This window comes from Mixophyes fleayi, chromosome 4 (genome assembly GCF_038048845.1).
Source record: "Mixophyes fleayi isolate aMixFle1 chromosome 4, aMixFle1.hap1, whole genome shotgun sequence".
Classification (NCBI taxonomy): domain Eukaryota; kingdom Metazoa; phylum Chordata; class Amphibia; order Anura; family Limnodynastidae; genus Mixophyes; species Mixophyes fleayi.
This window is the reverse complement of record NC_134405.1, coordinates 41,786,858-41,812,637: the sequence shown is the minus strand read 5'-3', so window position 1 is coordinate 41,812,637 and position 25,780 is coordinate 41,786,858. Positions and strand designations below refer to the sequence as shown.

The following is a 25,780-nucleotide window of genomic DNA, read 5'->3' as shown; positions in this document are numbered from 1 at the left end:
GTAGACCACGGTATAATTTACATATTCTTGTTTCTATGTGATAGTGTAGGGTCTTGCTCAAGTGGTCTAGAGATTGTTTGTCCATGCTGGGACTAGAACCAGTACTTTTTGGCAGCTCTGTAGTTTCCCTGGCCCACTCACCCCAGTTGTAGCTCTGTTCATAGCCTTCCTGTGTACTCTGTGCTAGAGCCATGTCCATTATCCTTCTTAACCATTCTTTCTAAACTGCTCTACAATGGGGAGCTCTGGTGAGTTAAATCTTCCATCACAGCTTTCCAGGACTAAGGCCCCTTACCCTTCACCTGTAAAGTAACTTAAACAGGGAGAAGCCAGTAGACTCCTGCAGCACCTCTCTCTAATTGAAGAGAAGCTATCATATGTATGTTTGCTAGTCTCCTCCCTTCATGTTTAAAAACATGCGCAGGAAGTGCTTAAAGTTGCCATTGAAATGCTCACAGAGTCCATCGGTCTTGGGTTGTAGGTCTGCATTACTTCCCCTTGGAGTTGTAACCCCTTGATCAGTGACTACCTCCTGGGGAAATTTGAATTGACTGAGAATATCCATCAATGCCTGTGCTACATGCTCGATGTGACAGACCCGGGCCTTACATTAGGAATATTGTGCCAACCCGGTCTGCTATCAGTGGGCTAATTGAACAACTGCGGTACTCTGCTGGGGAGGTAACCTGCTGGAGACATTGTTGAAGAATTTACTTGCACTGGTGATTGTCTGACACTTGTTAACTGTGGTGTGGGGGGAACAGGTTTCTCCTTGGGGAGCACTGTTGTATTTTACTAAGTGTGTCAACTTTGTTTAATAAAAGGGATTATTATATCCTTCCTGTCTCCTTACCTGTGTTATCTAGTGAGCTTTGGTTCTAACCCCAGTGTCCTCACACTTGACAACCATAGAATCTTTTCCCCGTTCAGCTAGGTTTAGAGAGGTGACCCACTACATCCTCTGCTACATGTTGGAATGGTTGCCCAATGATCGGCATTGGCTGGAGTGGGGTACGAGTGGAGGTCCCCCAGTGAGCTATACATAACAGGCAGCACTTATTCACTTCACATTTCCCCTGTGTGATGCCAGGCCAAAATTTGTACTGCAACCGGGCACTAGTTTTTCTCACCCCAAAGCGCCCTGCTGCAAAAATATTATGGGCCAATGTCCGTAACTGAACCCTATGTTGTCAGGGCACATTCAACTGCCTGGTAGCATGGTTCATGGTTCTTGTGGAGAGTACATGTCTGAGATATGATATAACATCGTCTTCCCACACTTTGCGGTTCCCTACAGTCCATGGGTCTGTCTGGTCAGCTGTATTACATGAGATTGCTAAGCAAGGGTCAATCCATTGTTCAGCTCTAAACAGCCTGATCCACGTCTTCCAAATCTACCCTGACATCAGTCAGGTCAAGTACAGGATTACTCACTGAAAGTGAATAATTTGTGTTTGCTCCACTGTACTGGCTGAGCTAGATGCGTTTGGTGCCTGGTTTTGATCCATAGTTTGGCTATGGGTCAGTGTGTGTGTGTTAGGGAATTTAGACTGTAAGCTCCAATGTAGCAGGGACTGATGCGAATGAGTTCTCTGTACAGCGCTGCAGAATCAGTGGCGCTATATAAATAAATGGTGATGATGATGATGATGGTCACAAACTGGCTGGCCAATCCATGCCATAAATCATTTCCCAAAATCAAATCCGTGGTCAGTCCTTCCAGCAACCCTACTTCTGCCAATCCCCAATCCAGATGTACACGGCCAAAGCAATGCAGATTCTCCGGTTCTGAAGTATCAGGACCCTAAGGATCAAGACAGGTCCCACTAGCTTGGTAGATGTGCCTTTGGTGGAACTGGGGAAGATGACAGGATAATTAATAAAGGTCACTTTGGCTGGCATCTCCTCACACCAGGGCTAACTGACTCATACTGTATGTTGTGCTTGTAATGTTGTTTTGCTGTTGTGTGATGTATAATACATGGATGCACTTAAATGTTGCCAGGGGTGTTAATATGTGGTGTAATATAGTTAACCATGTCCTAAGAGAGCTATATCATTGGACAGTCACCCAACGTCCTCAGCAGACCGGCGGCACCAGCACCAATAGATACCGGACGCTAACTTAGAACCATGTGGGAGTTTACATACTAGAAGTCAGCTATAATACTGTTTATTTTTATATTTCTATATGTTGTTGGAAAAACAACATATAGGAATATAATCAAACCTAGACAAACCATACCTGCCTGCTGCCATTCCTGATCAAGCTCTGCACTGGTGGTGCCCCGATTCCGCAGCTGAATCAACCTTAGAAGATGGTCCTGGCGATTGCAGGACGTTCTTGTGCACGCTGAAGCCTTCTTCACAACTATTGAACCTCTCTCCTTGAAGTTCTTGATGATCCGATAAATGGTTGATTTAGGTGCAATCTTACTACTAGCAATATCCTTGCCTGTGGAGCCCTTTTTTGTGCAAAGCAATGATGACTGCACATGTTTCCTTGCAGATAACCATGGTTAACAGTGGAAGAACAATGATTTCAAGCACCACCCTCCTTTTAAAGCTTCCAGTCTGTTATTCTAACTCATTCAGCATGACAGAGTGATCTCCAGCCTTGTCTTCATCAACACTCTCACCTGTCTTAACGAGAGAATCAGTGACCTGATGTCAGCTGGTCCTTTTGTTGAAATGCAGTGGAAATGTTGTTTTTGGGATAAAGTTCATTGTCATGGCAAAGAGAGACTTTGAAATTAATTGCAATTCATCTGATCACTCTTCATGTCATTCTGGAGTATATGCAAATTGCCATCATAAAAACTGAGGCAGCAGACTTTATGAAAAACAATATTGGTGTCTCTCAAAACTTTTGGCAATGACTGTAGAGAGTCCATGAGGCAATTAAAAATATAGAGCAGTTTCTTTAGCCAAAAAACTATTTTTATAGCATAGTTAGGCAACAATGTGTAATAATATACAGATAATTCTCAAATAGAGCAATGGAATTTCTTAGTCAAAACCAAACAATAAACATTCAAAATCAAGCAAAATGGAAGTGAGAGAGCTTCTAGACATATGAAAGCCATACCAGAAAAACTGCTTTCCACAAAATCAAAAAAACAAATGATAAATGAATCTAAGGATATTCAAGTAAGGTTATAGATGGTCCCAAAGACTGGACCAACTGACAGCCTCAATCTGGAGCTTCTCCACATACCTTATCTTCCAAACTTCCTTTGTGAAGGATATTGTCCACCCCACTTCTGCCTAATTGATACCCAGTGCTGAATTTAGTTCCTAAAGGGCCTGAATCTGAATGTGATGATAGGCCTATTATATGAACTATTATATATAGAACAATGCCAAAGTGGTGAATACTCTCTATAGTCCATAGTCATATGATTATTTACCAGCAGGCACCCAGATTATTCCTGTTTTGACCATATAAGTATATACAAGCAGTGCCCAGGATATAGCAGCAGTGCCCGTATTATGTACCGGAAGGTACACAGATTGTAAATTATCGTTTTTACGGTCAGATTGTACTAGCTGTGCCCATATGATAATGTAACACTTTTTGTCCATATTATATCATACTTGCCAACTCTCCCTGAATGTCAGGGAGACTCCCTGAAATAGAGGTGATCTCCCTCACTCCCTGAAGAGTTTGGCATTCTCCCTGATGTTGAGCCAGTACAAGACGTGGTTGGTTTCGGCATCTGTGGCATGATGACACAGTTCAGAAATTGTGCCCTATGGCCATGTATTGATGCTGTAGAGGTGGCCATTTTCATGGAGACCAAGATTTAATCAAAGACTGACTGGTAAGACAACAAGACTTCAGTAATGGAGACAGAAATGTAAAAGACACTTCAGGCTCTAGAGATTCATTAGCTGCTTTTCTTTAACGCATAGTTGCCTTTTCTCCAGGAATGCCCGGGAGACTCCCGCATTTCTGGGAGACAGGGCAACCTCCAGGTTCTCGCCCCCGCAATAGATAAGTGGTGGGAGGGGGGCTTAATGATGCAAATATTGCATCATCTTAGCCCCGCCCCCTGCTGTATTTGGCCACAATTTTGACAATAGTTTAGGGGATGGACCAAAGTAATGTGATTCATCAAGCTCCGCCCCCGTACGCTCACCTCCCCCAGGATCTCCTGAAGCCAACGAGGAAAAGTTGGCAAGTATGTATTATATATGCAATGTCCATATGACTAAGTACCATAGGTGCTTATATAATTATTTTGCTAAAAGTGCAACAAAAATCATTTATAAACGTGAGTGCTTTCCTAGATGTCAGCTTACAAAGTGAGTGAAGGGCTATCACTTTACCCAACAATTAAACAAATCGAAAAAAAAGAAACATAATTCACGTCGATGGGCACTACACAGTATCACCATACAAACAACATAATTATAATAATAAATATAAATCCAGTGTCAAAATAAGTTAATAAATGATCCAATGAATCTTCTGTAATGCTGTGTTTAACCAGAATTCTCCAAACATGAAAATAAAAAATATATATAGTGTAGTATATTGATGCAATATAGTTTCAAATAGTGGATAGTTCACAAGGTATAAAATGCATAGCAGGGAAGTTTTCACCAAATAACACACATGTGACATTACCTTTTATCAAACCAAATAACGACACGGACACCAAATTAAAGTTGGAATGAATGACGGTATTTATTTATATTTAAACTAATAGGACTGTAAGGCGGACGAGAGCAGGGCAGTCAGGAACGCAAAACCAATAAGGTGGAAAGGTCAGACCATAGTACCACCAACCCAGGATCATACCTTATCTATTGGCCGGTGCTAAGATCAAGTCCAACGGCAAGACTACGCCCCCTAATAACTCTGCCAGTATAAACCATACAAAACTGGCCCAATGGTCCTCCTAACAAACGGACCAACCATGGTATGACACCATAACTACAGAGGGGTAGTGACCTATGACAAGATCACCCAAGCACCATATGCACAGTTACAGACTGCACTGCTCTCCTACCACGCCGCATGAACTTAAACATGAGGCCCGCCAACTACAGCCCTAACCACACCTCTTAAACGCCAAAACAGATGGTAAATAAAATAACGGACCCCTTCGTCCGACAGGTGAACACCGTCTAATCTGTATAAAAAGCGAACTCTGCTTTCAACAATGGGTGCTTGATAACAGAACCACCCAAAACACGGAAGATTTTTCCAGCCACCTGATGTAACTTGCGGGCAGACGCTGCAATATTAACCGCAGACATAGAAGATCTCCAACGACGTATAGGGACAATAAAAGACCAGCATAGCTTGAGATTGGGCCATCTACTAGAAATAACAGCCATGTCTTCACGAATTTTAATAATGAGATCCAGGGTTTTAATTTGACCCACATCATTACCACCGGCGTGAACTACCAACACATCAGGAACACCATGTAATACAATTTCTTCCGACAGGAGAGGGAGAAAATCTACCCATTTTAAACCACGTTTACCTATCCATCTAATGGAAACATTATTCGATAACCAGAGCCAAAATACGGGATAAAGGGTGACTGTTAGCCCAGAAAATGTATGAGTGACCCAAAACCCAAACGAGATCTTAGAAGAATTCAATCCTAAAACGAGATAATAAAAGGAGGGGAATAAGCAAGAAATCACGAAAAAACCAAACAAGCAAGGGAAGAAACATCATAAAAATATCTTGAATTAACTAAAGGCCCATGAACTAAAATTATAATCCACAACAAACACCTATTTATAACTAGGAGGAGGAGAGTGAGGTGAATGCTGGGACAAAACATTAATTCCAACCTTAAACCTAACAGAACGAAAGGAAAAGCAGCAACCCAGGTGAAGGTGAAAACCTTATGAGGAAAAAGCCCTTCAATGCCTCCGCAAATAGCGGCAAGCAGCCTAGCGCCCTGGGTTTACTAGCTTAGAGGAGAAAAGAGGTAGAGAAGAGCTGCTTAAAGGGAAAAAACACATGTTAGACATCAGGACAAATATAGGATTTATAACAGTCAGACTTCCATCTTCCTAGCCTATGTATAGAAGCTACAGAAGCCCCACTTGCTGCAGCCGCCGTGGCCGCCCAAATCCGAAACTAATGTATTCCGTAATCTGATGAAGATAAACCAAGGGCATTTAACGTGCTGCACATAACTTCATGAAATTGACATTTAGTGAGGGGGGAGCAATCCTCATGAACTAGCCAAATCTCTGATCCATGTGGCCTTCCACGTAGATGGTGCTAGAGAGGCCTCTGCCAAGAATCTTAAACCGGACCGACCATCTGCCAAACACAAGATGGACAAGATGTACCCACGGTTCCATTCAAAACGGGACAGGGAGTAGCAATACAGTTGTCTATACTAGGTACATGTTTGGCGCGAAAATTTATGTCGAAGTCCAAGCAACGAAGCACCAGAAAGCGCAGCAAATTTACTGCCAGCTTAGAGGAAGCGCTCTGACGGTTAATTGCCTGCACCACGCCCAAATTGTCACACCAAAAGGAAACATTACGCCCTGCCAGCTGAGAGGCACACAACTCCAGCGCTAAAATTATGGGAAACAGCTCCAGTACCAATAAAGTCTTTGTAAGCCCCCCGTCTATCCACGTTTGCGGCCATGCCGCAGCGCACCACCGACCCTGGAAGAAAGCACCAAAACCTTTAGCGCCTGCGGCATCGGTGAATAGATCTAACTCTAACGTGGAAATGGGAGGTGAGGGCCAGATCCTGAACCATTAAATTTCTGAAGGAATGTAACACATATTGCGAAGTCCTCCCTTATCTCGTCACTCAGTCTTATTAATGCGAGGGGTCTGTTTTTACCTGCTGTGGCCAGTTGTAATTTCCTGCAGAAGATTCTACCCATGGGTATGACCCTACAAGCGAAATTAAATGATCCTAGCAACGCTTGAACCTGTCTAAGTGTACGAGAAGGAGAGGCCAGAGTGCTGGATATGAAACTCTCTCTTTTTGTTATTTTATCAGCTGGCAAGCGACAACAGCCTGCCACCGAGTCTATTTCTATCCCCATGAATGACAAGCAGGATGTTGGGCCTTCTGTCTTATCCTTAGCTACCGGTACCCCCATAACCAAGAACAGAGCCTGAGCTGAATACAGCATATCTGAGCATACTGAAGAGCTAACCGGGCCTACAAACAGAAAGTCATCCAGATAATATGCAATGCCCTCGTGCCCTGTGCCCGCCTGAATCGCCCAGTGAAGAAAGGAACTAAAGGATTTAAAATAGGCACATGACAGGAACACCCCATGGGAAAGCATCTGTCCATATAATATTTACCTTTGATCTTAAAACCCATGTAACGGAATGATTCCGGGTGCAGGGGAAGCAATCTGAAAGCCGACTCAATATCTAATGTGGCCATAAGTGCTCCTGGCCCAAACCTCCGGATGAGCATCAAAGCCTCTTCGAATGACTGATATACCACAGAGCTTATGTCCTGGTCTATGGCATCATTGACGGAATTGCCTGCGGGGATGTGACCTCTGCTGAATTAGTCTAAATTTACCTGGTGCTTTTTTAGGGACTATACCTACTGGGGATATGACTAAATCTGACAAAGGGGGGGGGAGGAATCAAACGGCCAATCATGCGGCCCAGGCTTATCTCACCACGAATTTTCTAGTCAAGGATATCGGGGAAGATGTATGCAGATTTTAAGTTCCTAGAGGCCCTGGCGCTAACCGATGCGCTAATAGGCAACCTAAACCCGTGACGAAAACCTTCGCTTAGAAAGGAAGCCTTGTCCGCATTTGGATACATTCTAAGCCATCTTTCAAGTACCTCATAACATATAGAGGACTGGGCTTTAAGGAGCGTTGTTATCGTTGCCGCGGTATCTGGAGAGGCCGGGGGCACACCTCGGACACTCTCTGTCAGAATGTGCACCGCGGCAATTGGAGCAGATGTATCTGTATCTGCAAGATTCTCCTCTACCGCACACCCCGTTGTTGAATGCAAAGCACCTGTTTTTGCGAACTGGGGAGCACCGCGTCTCCCCCCCTGCTGAAACCGATTCCCTTGTGACCCTGAACCGAAAGCTAAGCCAGCACGATTAAGTTGCATCCATATCTCAACGTCCTTCACGCCTAAAGGCATGTCCACATGACCTTCTACTCTCTCACGAAACAGTTCCGCCAAGTCCCCGGACGATCGTTAAGGAACATCTCGTTTATCATATGTAAATATTTCCAGACCTCCTCCGAGGCCTGTGGTCTCGTCTCAATATAGCATGCTGCGAAGGAACAATAATCCACCAGCCAGTTAGAGAAGGTTTTAAAGGCCTCTTCTCCTATGCCCTCTTTTGCCCGGGCTGCTTCTAACTCTTTCCTACCCGCTTTAGTAAACTGAAACAAACCAACCTTTCTTAATCCTGTCTCTAATGCAAGGGCGTACGCCCGCTAGAAGGGCGGTGTTCTCACATTGCACCATGGGAGTTCTATTCGCTGACAGATTTGCTGCTGTACCACGTCTATCCCCTTTAGGCCTAGATCTACTAAAGTGCGTGTTAAGAATCTTAATCAACTTCCGAGAACCCTCCCCCGATGAAGAGGGGGAGTCCTCGTCAGTGGAAGACATTGGAGGGCTGTGTGCAAGTTCGTATGACAAATTAATCTCTGGCAACTCACCGCCTGTGCTTGCCACCGTTTGCTGCCCGGCTCCTGTTGTCTCTGACGGCCCTGGTAATGATGACGCCTCCATGACGGCCACCTGTTGTGCTTCCTGTCCAGACACACCTCCCAATGGTACAGATGCCGGAAGCACTGGCTGCGCTGATGTCACTGCTACTGGCACTTAGGCATCTGCAATCAAAGACAAGTTAACACCAGAGCCAACTCCCTGAATATTAGTGGGAGGGGGGGCAACCCCCGCCCTTCCTGTGCTAACCCCTGTTTGACCAGTACCCACTTCCATGAATCCTGGGAGAGGGGGTCTTCCCGGGGGCGACCCCAATGACCCCCCACTAAAGAACCCTCCCGAAAATAGTGGCACCAGATAGGAGTGGGTATATACGCCAGGAGGGGTGGGATAAGGGGGGGACGCAACACCGACGCCCGAGGGTAAACCCCCCCTGCCGGAGGATAGGGCAAGTTCCAAACTCCCCCACTGTCCTGCCTGTTGAACTTAACATGTGCCCGGACGGCCTCGCTACCCGCACTCCCTGAACTGAAGGATGTGGCCCCCAATCCCTAAGGAAGGGGCCCCCCTGGACTGAAAATGAGAAAAGGAGCTGGCTACCGACCCCCCTCCCAAAGGAGCAAAGCACTCTAGCCCGCCTTTACTTACCTCGCCTGCTGTCTCGTGTCTAAGGGCAACCCCTTGACCATGACCTGCCCTAACGGAGGACTCCTTTTCCGTCCCGCCCCGGCTGACTCCGGGGAATGGAAAAGCAGGGACAAAAGAAGGGGGGGGGGGTACCTGGAATCTGGAAGTGGCACTCAGACTAGGGCGGGACATGACGGCACCAGGTAGGAGGGAAAAAACAAAAAACCAAAGAAAAATTAAAAATAACAGGCTGGGGAACAGAAAACTATATAAAATAAAACTATGGCAGGGAGAAAAATGAAAAGTAAAGGGGGGGAGGGGGAGAGAGGGGAGAGAACAAAACGGAGCCCTGCAACGCTGAAAGGGAAGGATGAAAGAAGAAAGGGGAGAATGAAAGCTGAGAAAAGGGGGAGAAAATAAGGCAGAATGCAAGAAATAAAAATGGGGAAAACCACAAAGTTTAACAGAAATGCACCAAATTGCTGCCGTGATCACTACTCAGCCTTGCTCTCACGAATCCGGAAGCAGGAAGGCCTGTAACCTCTGAGCACAGACTTATAACTGTGTATAAGTCCCATCCCCTTCCTGCTCCTATTGGCTGAAATTCCAGGAAACCACATATCATAGGTTCTTTGGCAAGTCACTCACCTGCATGATTTTAACTGCGTTTAGTCTAAGGGACACACTTCTCTGTGCTATTTAATTTTGAATGTGATTAGTGAAACACCACCCAAGAGTGATGTAGACATAGCATATATAAAGCAAAAGCCACTAATTAGTGTGAGATGGAATATTAAGCACCAGGATGAATGCATAAAAGTGCCCAGTGCACTCTTTCAAATGTGTTTCCAGATCACTAATTAAACTCACTGTGCTATGATAGGGGGCTGGTGTCTGGTTCTGGAACTCAGAGAGTGGAGGAGGCCATGCACTTTGTACTGCTGCAGCTCAATGTTTCTGTAAATCACTCAGGTGCAGGGGAGGGCTGGCAGACTTTAGCCCGGGGGGAAAAGCACACAACACTGGCCCATAAGTAGCGGCCCATCCTTACAGGGTGGTTTTTGGCACAATATATATTTAGCTATATAAAAAGAGGCTATTTTAGTGTTGCTTAAGCCATATATATATTATATGCCCAGGCCCAGAGCTGGATTAAGGCTCTGGGAGGCCTGGGCACTTTAGACAGGGTAAACCACTATGATGTAGAATGGTTATCATTTTAGACAAATACACAGGCAATACTGTGTGCACTACTGTTAGGTGCACACAGTTCTGCCTTCACGAACAGTACACAGTGAAGCGGGACATACCTTCCAACTGTCCTAAGCGAGATAGTCACCAAAATTCGGGACTGCCCCACCAGATTCAGGACAGTTGGCAGACTGTCCTGCTCTCTACTACCTGTTCTTGCCACTGAGTGGGAGGGGGGACGGATTGAAGGATCCGTGGCCAATATAGACCAGCCACCGAGCAGGAGAGACCGACCCAAAAGACACTTTTTCTGACCGGCCTGGGGGGACCATGCCCACAGCCCCCCAGGCCAGCCCACCCCTGTTGGTGTCCCAATGGCATTTAACCTGTGCAAAACTGCAGCTACTTATTCAAAATGCACAAAATGCTATCTGTGCCCATTTTGCCACCTGATTTCATCTACAAAACAGTGTTGGGAATCAACAGTGGGAATCAACACCCTGTGTCAACGGCAGTGGGCAATGGCGTTTAACCCTTGCAAAACTGCAGCTACTTATTCAACATGATAAAATATGGTGACTTTGCCCACTTTGTCCCCTGATTTCTTGCCCAAAACCTTGTTGAATCTGGGTCTTGGTAACCGCTTTCTTGGAGCCTTTTTTGGCAGCTGGGGCAGACTTGGCTGGATCAGGCATTATAGATGCAGCACCTACAAGCAATGTATAGAAACTGTTCCTGAAACGTCCCACAGCCGCTCTTTTTATAGGCAGCCAATGTAAATGAGAGTTAAAGCCTGCTCTACGTTTTATTGGGGACACTTGTCATGTGATACCAAACTCCATCTATCCTGATTGGTGCTTGCATGAATATAAACACTATTGGCTAGTTGAACAGCGAACCAATCATAGAAGTTGAAGGCTTTCCTTTCAGGCTATAAATAGAAGGAAGACTGCATATTTAAGCAGTTTCTTAATTTGCTTGAAGCAACGGTAGAAATGTCAGGAAGAGGCAAACAGGGCGGTAAGACCCTAGCTAAGGCCAAGACTCGCTCATCTCGGGCTGGTCTCCAATTCCCGGTGGGTCGCGTTCACCGTCTGCTGAGGAAAGGCAACTATGCGGAGCGTGTGGGAGCTGGTGCCCCGGTGTATCTGGCAGCGGTGCTGGAGTACCTGACTGCTGAGATTCTGGAGCTGGCTGGGAATGCCGCCCGTGATAACAAGAAGACCCGCATCATCCCCCGTCACCTGCAGCTGGCTGTGCGCAATGACGAAGAGCTCAACAAGCTACTCGGTGGGGTGACTATCGCCCAGGGAGGCGTCCTGCCCAACATCTAGGCCGTCCTGCTGCCCAAGAAGACCGAGAGTCACAAGGCAGCCAAGAGCAAGTATATTCCTGCTGGATAATTGTCCCCACAATACAAAGGCTCTTTTCAGAGCCACCCACCCCGTCCCTAAAGAGCTGAATTCACGGCTATTACATCTCGTTTTAGCCTCGACCGCGTTCTGCCCCCGAGGAAATTGTTTAAACGCAAGTGTATGAAAAGACAAGTGTGAGTGCGACGTTCCCCCCGCCAGGCGTAAGTGCAGCATAGTAAGACGTGTATGAGTGCACTAGAGATTAAGTCTTGTGACGCTGAACTGACTATGTGTAAGAAGCCGCTAATGATCTCCCAGCTCCCCTCTACTGAAATGTCACAGTGGCGGTGAGAGAAAGCAACGCTACTCTGTGGGGCTCATAGCGCACACATCCACCATCATATAGTAACGGAGACATAGAAGGGAGGATTATTATACCATAGCTCTGTCATGACCGGGTGTGTGGCTCTGAAAAGAGCCTTTGTGTGAGAGAAATTGGATTCGGGTCCATGTTACTTCTTCTTAGGAGCAGCCTTCTTCGGCTTAGCTGCCTTCTTAGACGGGCTCTTGGTCACCTTGGGCTTAGCTGCCTTCTTTGCAGGGCTCTTGGCCGCCTTCTTAGGTTTCGCAGCAGCTTTCGGCTTGTTGGGACTTTTTGCAGCCTTCGTGGCTGCTGCCGGTTTCTTGGCCTTTTTCGGGCTCTTGGCTGCGCTGGGAGACTTCTTAGGGGACATGGGCACCTTCTTGGCTGCCGCTTTCTTGGGTTTAGCCACTGTCGCCTTCTTGGCGGACTTACCCTTACTCTCCACTTGTTTCTTATTGAGCTTGAAGGAGCCGGAGGCGCCGCTGCCTTTCACCTGGATCAGGGTCTCTTTCGTCACCAAGCTCTTGAGCGCCACCTTCAGGCGGCTGTTATTCTTCTCCACATCGTAATCTCCAGCAGCGAGGGCCTTCTTCAGGGCGGCCAGGGAAACACCACTGCGCTCCTTGGATGCGGACACGTATTTTACAATCTGCTCAGACACGCTGGGACCGGACGCTTTTTTGCTCTTCTTCGAGCTTCCTGCAGCTGCTTTCTTCGGCTGCCGCTTAGTCTTAGTGGGGGCTTCTGCTGGAGGAGCCGGCGCTGCAGCTGGAGCTGTCTCTGACATGTTTCTTCTTCCCAGTAACTGATGCACCCTACGGAACTGGATCAGTGTTTAACTTGTTGACAAAGTTCAACCAAGATATTATATAGAGGGCAGGGCTGCGTGGCCATTGGCTGCAGTGCTGTACGAGCGTGTGTGCTTATTGGTGGATATCGTGGCCACGCCCATTATCCTAGTGGCCGCCGTTCCAGAATGTCGGGTCAATGTTTGTGTTTCTGTGGGGTGTAGAGATTATTATTATTATTATTATCGTTTATTTGTAAGGCGCCACAAGGTTTCCGCAGCGCCGTACATGGTACAAACAGTAGACTATACAGGGTAAGACAGTACAGAACAATAAACACAAAGTACCAGTACTTCAGAAACTCCAAGCAGGCAGATACAGTAGAGACGGAGCGGAAGAACAGGTATGGAGACAGGAGGGAAGATGGGCCCTGCTCATATGAGTTTACATCCTAAGGGATGAGATTATTATAGTAAATGGGATAATACCCGGTCGTTCTCCCGCTCTCATCTGTATGTCGTGAAACCTTCTCATCGTGTGTTGACTGTTTCTGTTGAGGAAGCGGCGCAGTGACACCGGGAACACCCCAAACATCTCCCCCATCTAGCACACATTGTCCCTCTCCCTTTCTCTAATTCTCTATCTTATCGAATCATCAAATGTTATTGGCAGGATCTTGTCGGGTGAGGCTACAATGATGATCACCCGGCCTTTTAGAACTTGAACCCGCATGTTGCCCCTGCAGGTGATCACGCCACGATTGTATTCAGGCCCAGATAAAGGTGTACGTTCAAAAGAGACAGAGCGGACCTGTTTCTCCATAGGAGAAAACGTTTGGTGACAGAGTAGGAACACGTCGGTGCATAAAGATTGAAGAAACCGATAATAATACATAGTTTTAAAAAAATATAAAGAAACCCTTATACACTTCACAGTTCCGGTTAATAACAAAAGACTGCGATGTCAAACAGTGCACAGAGGATGCCGTTATTATAGGAAGTGCGATGATTGTGCTAAAGTATCAGGAAACTGATATTGTTCCTATGTCAGCTGTTACACAATGAGCCGGTTGCTTAGGGCTCCTCCCATTGTCCTGTAATGGTTTTCAATGAGGCAAGAGTAGAACACTCTGACATCACTATTAAAGGTTAATACTCTGCCTATCAGGGTGTACACCCTTCTCTTTTATAAATTAGTTGTTCATTCAACAATTCATTACTGCTTTAATTACAAATCCTACAAAAAACTTCAATAAATAGAGTAATACAAATAAAAACATTAAACAGTGAACATTTATTGTTACATGAATAATGTGATAATAAAGTGACGAAAATATATTCTTTGTACTAAAATGTAACATTGTTGGCAAATTAATTTGGTGAGCTTCATTAGAGCACTGTTTAACCACCCTCTTCATAATCACATTCTTGTCCCCACTTCAGTATCCCACTGTCCCCCGTTCTTTATCACAGTGCCCTCACCCTAATTCTTGCACTGTCCTCCTTCATTATTACACTGCTTACCCCCTTCATTCTTGCACTGTTATGCCCCCGAAAAGGAGATGCAGAAAGGTCTGCAAGCCGGGTCGGTACACAGGAGGTCAAATACACTGGGAGCAGGCACTAGGAGGAACAGAGAACAGGAGCCAGGAACAGGTAAGTTGCTCTGACACTCACCAAGTGTCAGAGCGATATCTTTATAGTGAGCCCTGTTTGAATTCCCTGCCCTAGGTTTAGCGGTCATGTGACCGCCGAACCCGGAAGTGCGGCTTACGGGTCCGACGAAGCGGCGGGGAAACGCGGCAGCGTAAGTATTCGTCACAGGTATACTCTGCAGGTCACAGGAATTACAGTAGGGAAGGAGTTGTCAAAACAAGATCTTGAAGCAAATGATGTTGTGACAGGATGGACCGCCTATGCCACCCTGTATGTTGCGTTGCTGGGGACCGTCTGGGCTTGCCTTGCCACCGTCCCCTTTTCGTTATCCCAAATTGTGCACTCTAACCGCAGTAGGAGGGTCGTACAATGCTGCCACCACTAGGCTCCTACACCAGCACCTAGAACCTAGCTGGCATACCTGACCTCTTGCCTTCAGATTAGGGTTGCTGGACCGAAGAACGGATTCCATTTGGATCTAATCTGCAGGTCACAGGGGTTGTTGCTTAGGAATAGGCCGTTGGAGAACTCCTGGTAGTCAAGGATATATAAAGGCTTGTTTGGAGTGAGAAAACATACCTCTGATGAAACCGCCCAGTTTGTAGGCGGAGAAACGCGTCAGTTGACGTGGACGAGCTTAGACACACCCACCGTAGCGGTCTTCCGTGTATACACAAGGTTTACAGTCCGGACTTCACCGCTTTTTCAAACATACTTTTTGCATGCTGCAGAGGAGGGACTACACGTCATTGGAACCACTTATTTACCATCAGGGATTCAGGAGCACTGGACACGAGAGAGCTCTAAGGGCACTGCAGTTCCAGTAAGGTATCATATCAATTGTATGTGGATGTATGTACGTCTTTCAGTTGCACATTATGTGCTAGGAGCACAATAGCTCCACCGGTAGGACTTCCTATTACACAGCAGGCCTTTTGATTATATCCTCCTCCACCGAATGAACGGCTCTCATATCTACGATATTTGGAGATACTCTATACTATTCCAATGAGAGATATTTGGAGATATTCTATACTTTTTCCAATGAGAGACTACTTGTTTATTGCCGCACAGTGGTTTTAATATATGATTGCATCCATGGATTAATATGCAAACTCTTAGTAGGTTTGTGAAATAATCAGGTGATACAGTATCTAGCTAGCTCCACAGATATTCTCACATATATTTATATATGTTTATTGTGATCATTATTTTTGATATGTTTTAATAAATTGTATTGATTTTATACATCAGCGCTGCCATTTCTATCTGTATTTTCACATGAATAACAGCAGGGTAAGTAGTTCTAAAGCAGGTTCTTGAAGAAAAATGTTTTTTTTTTAGCTCAAGTAGTCCTAATAAGAACAGTTAAACGCCAGTCTGTGGTACTAGCGGTCTTTCCAGAAGTACAGATGGTACGATACATTTCAAGCTAGGCAGGGTGAGGGTATGATCTTGATCAGCACATTCCTACAATGGGGGTATCAAGTACCCGGTGTAGATTCCCACCTCTAACGCTATGCTAGATATAAAGAATATAATTAAGCATGAACAAAGATTTATACAAAGACACAGATAACATGGTAATAGAAATCAAATTATTACTGGGACAATGAGTGAAAGTGTTGGTAGAAATCAGCGAGAAATAGGCTGAAGCTTTAAAGAAAATAGGGCTAGAGAAGCAGGCCAAGAGGAACAGAGGGTGTTGGAATAGTAAAAAGGAGCACACAAGGAAAGAGGGTCGTGCTCCTGAGAGCTTACATCCTAAAGGAAAGGGGAGACAAAAATAGGGTGGTACTAAGTGGGGGAGAAAGTTAGGAGGAGGACTGATAAACTTGAATAAAGAAATGAGTCTGAAGGGCACGCTTGAAGCCTTTGAGAGTAGGTGCTAACCTGATGGAACGTGGAAGATTGTTCCACAGCTGGGGAGCAGCCCGGACAAAGTCCTGGAGACGGGAGTGAGAAGAGGTGATCAGTGAAGTGGCCGTCAGAGGCAGAGCAGAGGGGGCAGCTAGGAGTGTAGGTAGAGATGAGATTGGAGATGTAGGGAGGAAAGGATTGATTAAGAGCTTTAAAGGTGATGGTGAGAAGTTTAAATTTCAGAGATAGAGCGACGGGAGAGAAAAACGAGGTGGGCAGCAACACTGAGGATAGACTTAAGAGGATCAAGGCCACAGAGAAGGAGGTTACAGTAGTCAAGGTGAGAGATTACAAGTGAGTGAACAACGGTTTTCGTAGCTTCCGTGGTGAGAAAGGGGCGAATTTTGGATATATTCCAAAGGTGGAAATAGCAGGATTTTGAGAGGGACATAATAGGCTTGAAGGAGAGGGAGGAATCAAGGATGACCCCAAGGCATCGGACTTGGGGGACAGAAACAAGGGTAGTGTTATTAACAGAAATAGAGAGGGGGGAGGTGGGAGAGTCCTGGACGGGTGAAAGACGATAAGTTCAGTCTTGGACATATTGAGTTTAAGGAAGCGTTGGGACATCCAAGATGAGATGGCTGAGAGACTGCCAGAGACACGAGACAGAAGGGAAGGGGAGAGGTCAGGGGATGAAAGATAGATTTGGGTTTCATCAGCATAGAGTTGGTACTGGAGGCCAAAGGAGCGGATGAGGACACCTAGGGAGGAGGTGTAGAGGGAGAAAAGCAGGGGGCCAAGAACGGAACCTTGAGAAACGCCAACAGGTAAGGGAAGAGGGGTTGGTGAGGTAAGAGAAAAACCAGGAGAGGACAGTGTTACAGTGGCCTATAGAATTAAGAGTTTGCAAAAGGAGTGCGTGGTCAATAATATCGAAGGCAGCAGAGAGGTCAAGAAGGATAAGTAGGGAGTAATGTCTTTTGGATTTATCGAGGAGGAGGTCATTAGCGACCTTAGTGAGGGCAGTTTCAGTGGAGTGGAGGGGGCTATAACCAGATTGGGGCGGGTCAAGGAGTGAGTGAGAAGAGAGAAAGGAGGTGAGACGGTTGTAGACAACCCGTTCAAGGAGTTTGAAAGCAAAAGGAAGAAGCGAAATAGGGCGGTAATTAGAGAGAGAGGCAGGATCAAGGGACGGTTTCTTGAGTATGGGGGAGACAAGAGCATGTTTAAATGAGGAGGGGAAGATTCCAGAGGAGAGGGATAGGTTGAGGAGGTGGGCAAGGTTTGAACAGGCTTCAAGAGAGAGGGAGTGGAGGAGGTGGGAGGGGATTGGGTCCTGTGGGCAAGTGGAAGAGAGAAGGATATGGACGTCATCTGCAGATATCGGAGTGAAGGAAGAGAAGGAGGGTGAGCTAGCAAGAGGGGAGGGGAGAAAGGAGATAGCAGTTGCAGAGGAGGGTGGGAAGGGGGACAGGGAGGGAGGGGGGAGAGGGTGGGGTGGGGTAAGAAGGGACTGCTGAGAGATGTCATGACGTATAGACTCAATCTTGGAGGTGAAGTGGGTAGCAAAGTCGACAGTAGAGAGTGTGGGGGGGGGAGGGGAGAGGAGGGAGTTGAAGGTGGCAAAAAGCCGACGGGGGTTGGAGGATTGGCAAGAAATGAGAGTTTTAAAGGAGGTTTAGCGATAGGTCCCAACTTAAAGGGACAAGTATGAACTTGAAGTGGAGGAAGTCAGCATGAGTGTGCGACTTTCTCCAGAGACGTTCTGCACTGCAAGATCATTTTTGAAGATAGAGGGTAAGTTTAGAGTGCCACGGTTGCGGCGGGGACCGACGAAGCTTGATGGTGACAGCTGGGGCGACAGAGTCAAATGCAATGGTAAGAGTGCGATTGTAAAAGGAAACAGCCTCAACGGGGCAAGAAGGAGAGGTGATGGGGGAGAGGAGCGAGCTAAGGGAGGAGGAGCAAGTGGTAGATTCAACTGTGTCAAGATTACGCCAGGTGAGAGTTACCTTGTAGGATGGAGGCGGTGAGAGGGGAGGAGAGAGAGATCCCGTTTAGCTTCTAAAATCCCTGTTCAGGTATACCTAATAAAGTGGACAGTAAATATGTGTGTGTGCGTGTGTGTATATTAGAGATGGTCACTGACCCCCGTGTTTTGGTTTTGGATTCGGTTTTGGATCTGGATTACCGTCGTGTTTTGGTTTTGGTTTTGGTTTTGCAAAACCGCCATTGCGTGTTTTGGTTTTGGTTTTGGTTTTGTTTGGTTTTGTTTTGCTATTTTTTTGGAAAATCCATGTTTTTGGGCCTAAATTAACCCAATTTAGTGCTCCAACTGTTTTAGAGACAAGTAATCTAATTGTTGAGGTAATAAATCATCCAAAAAAACAGTTTCATTCTTCGTTGGTAGGCCTATTCTACATACAAAACAGATTGTCTTCCTCTCTATCTATGCATATTGGCAATGCAGCCATCGTCTTTGAATGTATATTACACCCTACACTTATAGTTAAATATGTAAAGGAATGGAAAAAGCCAGTTTGGTTTCTGTCTCTCAAGGCCCCCCTCCACTTGTATAAAATACCAAAAAATTCAGCCATTATAGACTGTACAATATTAATTGACATGGAGAAAGCCAGTTTGGTTTCTGTCTCTCTAGGCCCCCCCTCCACTTGTATAAAATACTAAAAAATTCAGCCATTATAGACTGTACAATATTAATTGACATGGAGAAAGACAGTTTGGGGTCACTCTGTCTCTCTAGGCCCCCCTCCACTTGTATAAAATACCAAAAAATTCAGCCATTATAGACTGTACAATATTAATTGACATGGAAAAAGCCAGTTTGGTTTCTGTCTCTCTAGGCCCCCCTCCACTTGTATAAAATACCCAAAAATTCAGCCATTATAGACTGTACAATATTATGAAAAATGGACAAAGCCAGTTTAGGGTCACTCTGTCTATGACACCCTACCCTTAAGGATAAATTGCCCTAACAGCAGCCTTTCAAGATGGTATGTGATATGGAAATGCCACAAGTCCCTTTCCTCTTTGGGGGTAGATTGCACCCTACACTTACATAGAAAGTTTTAAAAAGATGTTATCGGCATCATCTTCAGCTTAATCCTCACCCTCATCAGTGTGTACGTCATCATCACAGACTATCAATTCATCGCCGCTTGAATCCGCCATTAGAGAACAGTCAGTGCTTGGATGTCTTGGATGGTGAAGGCCTTCCTCGTGGAAGATGTAGTTCATTTTTATAAACATCATTTTCTCCACATTTTTGGGAAGTAACCTTCTACGGCGATCACTGACTAAGTTCCCTGCTGTGCTGAACACTCGTTCAGAGTACACACTGGAGGGTGGGCAGCTTAGGTATTGCAAAGCAAGTTTGTACATGGGTTTCCAAATGGCCTGCTTTTCTTCCCAGTAAGGAAAGGGACTGTCTGACATTTCCATATCAACTACCTCTTGAAAGTAATCCTCCACCATCCTTTGCATGTTTATACTCATATTGGATGGAGTTATGGGCAAAGTGACACATTTTTTTGAAAAATCCTTCAAACCAGCCCAGATGTTAAATTATTCTGGTCTGCCCCCTGTGTCTTCCCTGCTTCTTTTTTGGAAATTTAATTTTTTACGAGTAACAGCTTGAGAAAGTGAAGGAGGACACGTCGTCAAGCCGAGGCCCAGTTCAGCGGCCAACTTGCTGAGCAATAGCTCCTTGCAAAAGTTCACATCTCGCTCATTTACAAGTAAAGACTCAATGTAGGTTTTAAACCTTGGATCAAGCACAGTGGCCAAAACGTACTGATCCGAGTTCAAGATCTTAATAACTCGAGGATCATTGTGAAGCGAATTAAGTACTTGATCGACAAGGCCAACATACTTTGCTGAATTGCTTGCTTTCAGCTCCTCCTTCATTTTCTCAAGCTGCTTTTCCAATAGTCTAATTAAAGGAATGACTTGGCTCAAACTAGCAGAGTCTGCACTGACCTCACATGTCACAACTTCAAATGGTTTCAGCACCTTGCACAGCACTGAAAGGATTCCCCACTGTGCAAGAGTGAAATACATCCCCCCTCCTTTCCCAATGTCATGACTTGTGCAATATGCTTGGATGGCTTTGCGCTGTTCCTCCATCCTCTGAAGCATGTACAGGGTGGAATTCCACCGAGTTACCACCTCTTGCTTAAGTTGGTGGCAGGGCAAGTTAAACTGCTCTTGGAGCTGCTGTAATCTCCTACATGCTGTGGCTGAATGCCTGAAATGGCCTGAAATTTTACGGGCCACCGAAAGCATCTCCTGCACCTCACGGTTATTTCGTAGGAAGCTCTGCACCACCAAGTTGATGGTGTGAGCAAAACAGGGAATATGTTGGAAATCACCCAGCTGTAATGCTCGCACTATATTGTTGGCGTTATCTGAAATGACATACCCTGGGGAGAGTCCGAGTGGTATAAGCCATGCATCAATCACATCTCTCAGTTTGCGTAACAAATTGTCAGCCGTATGCCTGTTAGTGAAGCCGGTGATACAAAGAGTGGCCTGCCTGTGACAAATGTTACGTAGTGGTGTACATGCTGCTGCTGTTCCTGCTGGTGAAGGTGAATGACCAACCCAGTGGGCTGTCACAGTCATATAGTCTTTGGTTTGGCCACTTCCACTTGTCCACATATCTGTGGTTAAGTGAACAGTGGGCAGAATGGCATTTTTCAGCGCAATCTCTACATTTTTACACACTTTTTGGTATAGTTGTGGAATAGCTTTACGGGAGAAATGGTGTCGCGATGGAATTCTGTAACGCGGACACAAAACCTCAATTAACTGTGAAAAACCAGCTGCGTTTATTGTGGAGATTGGACGCAGATCTAACACTAACATTGCAGCCATGGCGTCTGTGATTCGCTTGGCGACTGGGTGACTGCTGTCATATTTGCTTCCCCTCGCAAATGATTGTTTCACAGTTAATTGCTGAAATGTAGGACTGCTCATTTTATTAACCTGCCTCTGGGATGACGATTCACCCCCAGCAGCAGCAACAGCAGCAGCAGGACTAACGCTTTCTTCAGAGGAATCAATAATAGTGCAGGAGTCATCCAGCCTTAAGTGGGATGCCGGGCTAACTCCGAGCGCTACTGAGGATATTGATGAGGATGGTGTGGTGGGTGTATTTTGTAGCCGTCGGTATGTCGGTGAGCGGAGGGTCTTAGCTGATGAGGGAGTGCTTGTATTCTTTTGGGAAGAACTTTCAGCTTTTCCCAACACTTTGCCATGAACTCTCGTTAAATGGCGTAACATAGACGAGGTTCCAAGATGGTTAAGGCCCCTCCCTCGACTGACTGTGGCTTCACATACACTACAAATGGCTATACAATTGTTGTCTGGATTTGGGTAGAAATAATTCCACACATAAGAAGTGGATTTTTTTGTTTTATGCCCAGGCATGACAATGGCCTTTTTCTTGTCACGTGCCAGAACTGCTGCCACTGGTGCAGGACTTACAGAAACAACCTCATCCTCATCAACATCCTCATTAGCGCCCTCGTCGCCTACACAAATCTCCCCCTCATCCTCTTCTAATTCCAAAGTGGCATCCTCAATTTGGGTATCACCGGCTACACTCGGGCTATTAAGGCACACATCAGCAGAATGCTCACGATTAGACATCCCACTGTTGGATGGACTCTCCACAGGGATTGTTGTCATTTGTGAATCAGAGCAAATATTCTCCTGTAATGCCTCACTGTTATCTTGCAGCTCGGCTTTGACGCGTAACAGTAGTTGTGCACCAATTGTAGGCTGGGTAACTTTTTGGGATCTGCCACTAATAGCCAAAGGTGAAGGCCTCATTCTCTCTTTGCCACTGCGTGTGTAGAATGGCATGCTTGCAATTTTTTTTTTATCGTCACTTAACTTTTGCTCAGTTACACTTCTTTTTCGCTTCAATACAGTAAATTTTTTTTGGGTTTTTGTTTTTTGCACTAATTTGAAAACACTCTGTTGTTTGACATCGCCTTGGCCAGATGACGTACTGGGAACACTAACATCAGGACTGGTGACAGAACCTGGTTGCTCATTCAGATCATATGTGGACTGCTTTGAATCCATTCTGAGCGCAAACCACTGGGGAATGCTAAAAATTATTTAGTAGATACTGCTGACAGTTATGACTTTTGACAGCCAGAAATATTAATGCACAATTAGGGAGGACACCCCAAAAGCACTGAGGAGTGCTAAAAATGATTTAGTAGATACTGCTGACAGATATGACTTTTGACAGCCAGAAATATTAATGCACAATTAAGGAGGACACCCCAAAAGCACTGAGGAGTGCTAAAAATTATTTAGTAGATACTGCTGACAGATATGACTTTTGTCAGCCAGAAATATTAATGCACAATTAGGGAGGACACCCCAAAAGCACTGAGGAGTGCTAAAAATTATTTAGTAGATACTGCTGACAGATATGACTTTTGACAGCCAGAAATATTAATGCACAATTAGGGAGGACACCCCAAAAGCACTGAGGAGTGCTAAAAATTATTTAGTAGATACTGCTGACAGATATGACTTTTGACAGCCAGAAATATTAATGCACAATTAGGGAGGACACCCCAAAAGCACTGAGGAGTGCTAAAAATTATTTAGTAGATACTGCTGACAGATATGACTTTTGACAGCCAGAAATATTAATGCACAATTAGGGAGGACACCCCAAAAGCACTGAGGAGTGCTAAAAATTATTTAGTAGATACTGCTGACAGATATGACTTTTGACAGCCAGAAATATTAATGCACAATTAGGGAGGACACCCCAAAAGCACTGAGGAGTGCTAAAAATTATTTAGTAGATACTGCTGACAGATATGACTTTTGACAGCCAGAAATATTAATGCACAATTAGGGAGGACACCCCAAAAGCACTGAGGTGTGCTAAAAATTATTTAGTAGATACTGCTGACAGAAATGACTTTTGACAGCCAGAAATATTAATGCACAATTAGGGAGGACACCCCAAAAGCACTGAGGAGTGCTAAAAATTATTTGGTAGATACTGCTGACAGATATGACTTTTGACAGCCAGAAATATTAATGCACAATTAGGGAGGACACCCCAAAAGCACTGAGGAGTGCTAAAAATTATTTAGTAGATACTGCTGACAGATATGACTTTTGACAGCCAGAAATATTAATGCACAATTAGGGAGGACACCCCAAAAGCACTGAGGAGTGCTAAAAATTATTTAGTAGATACTGCTGACAGATATGACTTTTGACAGCCAGAAATATTTATGCACAATTATGGGGGACACCCCAAAAGCGCTGGGGAGTGCCAAATATAAAGAAAAAATAATAAACCTCTATCCTCCTCTCTGCACTAGCGATTTTGGTTAGAGCAATTGCAAGAACAATATTGTATTATCTGTCCCTGCTCTAATTAGCCTATGACTACACCCTGCTCTCTCCCTCTGTCAAATGGCGATGGATTGCTGTGGAGGCGTGTATTTATAAAGTTGAAGTATCGCGAGAACCGAGCCCCGAGATCCGACGACTTCACAATGACGTTCGGCCTCGATTTGGATTCGGAATGTGCGGGAGAGTACCGAGCTGCTCAGCTCGGTACTCGGATACCCAAAGTTCGGGTGGGTTCGGTTCTCGGAGAACCGGACCCGCCCATCTCTAGTGTATATATATATATATATATATATATATATATATATATTATATATATATATATATAAATTAGGATTAGCACCATCCATGGGATTGGCCATGCCCACACACAGCTGCCCACACCTACACATCACTGGCCACACCTCTGGTGGGACGGCACTTATCGTAATAGGCCCTTAATAATTTTCAGCCCCAGCCACATGTGACCCTTGATGCAAGAATGAAGGGGGAGAAACAGTGCCAGATTGAAGGGGGGGATGAACAGTGCCAGAATAAAGGTTGGTAAACAGTACAAGATTGAAGGGGGGGAAACAGTGCAATAATGAAGGTGGGGGGAGAAATAGTTCAAGAATGCAAGGGGTAAACATTACAAAAGAGAAGGTTCAGCAATAGTGCAAGAACAAATGGGAGGGGGAGGGGGGCAAGAGTGCAAGAACGAAGGGGAACTAGTGCACGAACGTAGGGAGAGAAAAGTGCAATAATGAAGGGGGGGCTGTGTGATAATGGGGGGGGGGGACACAGTGTACTAATGAAGATGCTCACCAAATAAATTTGCCCAAAATGTTATATTTTATTACAAACAATACATTTTCTTCATGTAGATTATTCATATAACAATGAATGTTCACTGTTTAATGTTTTTATTTGTATTACTCTATTAAAGCTTTTTGTATGATTAGTAATAAAAGTAAAGCATTATTGAATGAAGAAATGATTTATAAAAGAGAAGGGCACAAATTTATTTTTTACAGGGGAGCACCAGACATGATAACACCCACACCGATAGGCAGGACCTATTAATAATTAACCTTTAATAGTGATATCCGAGTGTCCCACTCTTGCTACTTTGGAAACCATTACAGTACAGGAAAAGGGTTTTGTGCTTTTAAAGATTGTAGGGATTTCCTACAATTAGTTCTTAAAGCATCACCTCTGTTGTATTTTTTCCATTCTACACAATGTATATTTACCAATTTAAAGCCACAGGTAATCACGGATACATGTATCCGTGATGTATCTTAGAAACCTATCGCTACAGATTATTACAGCACGTTTTACCATTTTACAGTTAGACCTGAAGAACGTCAGAACGATTCACTCACCCAGTCCAGTAACACTGACACCCAGTGGCCACCGTCAGAATTTGTATACGTTTGAATACATTTCAAATAGCAACCTTGTGTACGACATCTGTTACTTAAATATAAGCAACTATCACTAGTACCAAGCTTAATGTTAACAAACGAATGTTAAATCCCCGGTATACAGGGTCAGAGGAGTTGCATACAGCCTACTCCGCAATAACAGGGCGAGATTACGGCTCTTTAATGGAAGAGATGGGCGGCCTGAAAAGGACCTTTGTGTGGGTAATGAGATTAGACGAGAGGGAGTCAGTGTTCAGCCTCCGAATCCGTACAGAGTGCGGCCCTGTCTCTTCAGAGCATAGACCACATCCATAGCAGTGACCGTCTTCCTCTTGGCGTGTTCGGTATAGGTGACGGCGTCCCGGATGACGTTCTCCAAGAACACCTTCAGCACCCCACGGGTCTCCTCATAGATGAGGCCTGAGATACGCTTTA

General features: G+C 45.1%; 3 protein-coding genes across 3 annotated transcripts in view; 1 reads left to right on the top strand and 2 right to left on the bottom strand.

Annotated features, from left to right (window-relative positions):
* The first annotated feature begins 11,481 nt into the window (after positions 1–11,481).
* Positions 11,482–11,901, top strand: LOC142149756 (histone H2A type 1). Its single transcript, XM_075205058.1, has one exon. The coding sequence runs from the start codon at positions 11,491–11,493 to the stop codon at positions 11,827–11,829; it is 339 nt and encodes a 112-aa protein (XP_075061159.1). The 5' UTR covers positions 11,482–11,490; the 3' UTR covers positions 11,830–11,901.
* Positions 11,902–12,362: 461 nt separating this feature from the next.
* Positions 12,363–13,018, bottom strand: LOC142149755 (histone H1.01-like). The gene has a single exon (XM_075205056.1). It carries the CDS (start codon positions 12,999–13,001, stop codon positions 12,363–12,365), a length of 639 nt encoding a protein of 212 aa, XP_075061157.1. The 5' UTR covers positions 13,002–13,018.
* Positions 13,019–25,598: 12,580 nt separating this feature from the next.
* Positions 25,599–25,780, bottom strand: part of LOC142150628 (histone H3-like) — a 695-nt gene continuing 513 nt past the window's right edge. The window contains exon 2 of the mRNA XM_075205825.1: positions 25,599–25,775. Coding sequence (XP_075061926.1) covers positions 25,599–25,775 — 177 coding nt within the window. The remainder of the gene's footprint in view (positions 25,776–25,780) is intronic.

Coding starts and splice junctions, on each gene's coding strand:
- LOC142149755 (XM_075205056.1), bottom strand. CDS start 13,001: ATGTCAGAGACAGCTCCAGCTGCAGCGCCGGCTCCTCCAGCAGAAGCC.
- LOC142149756 (XM_075205058.1), top strand. CDS start 11,491: ATGTCAGGAAGAGGCAAACAGGGCGGTAAGACCCTAGCTAAGGCCAAG.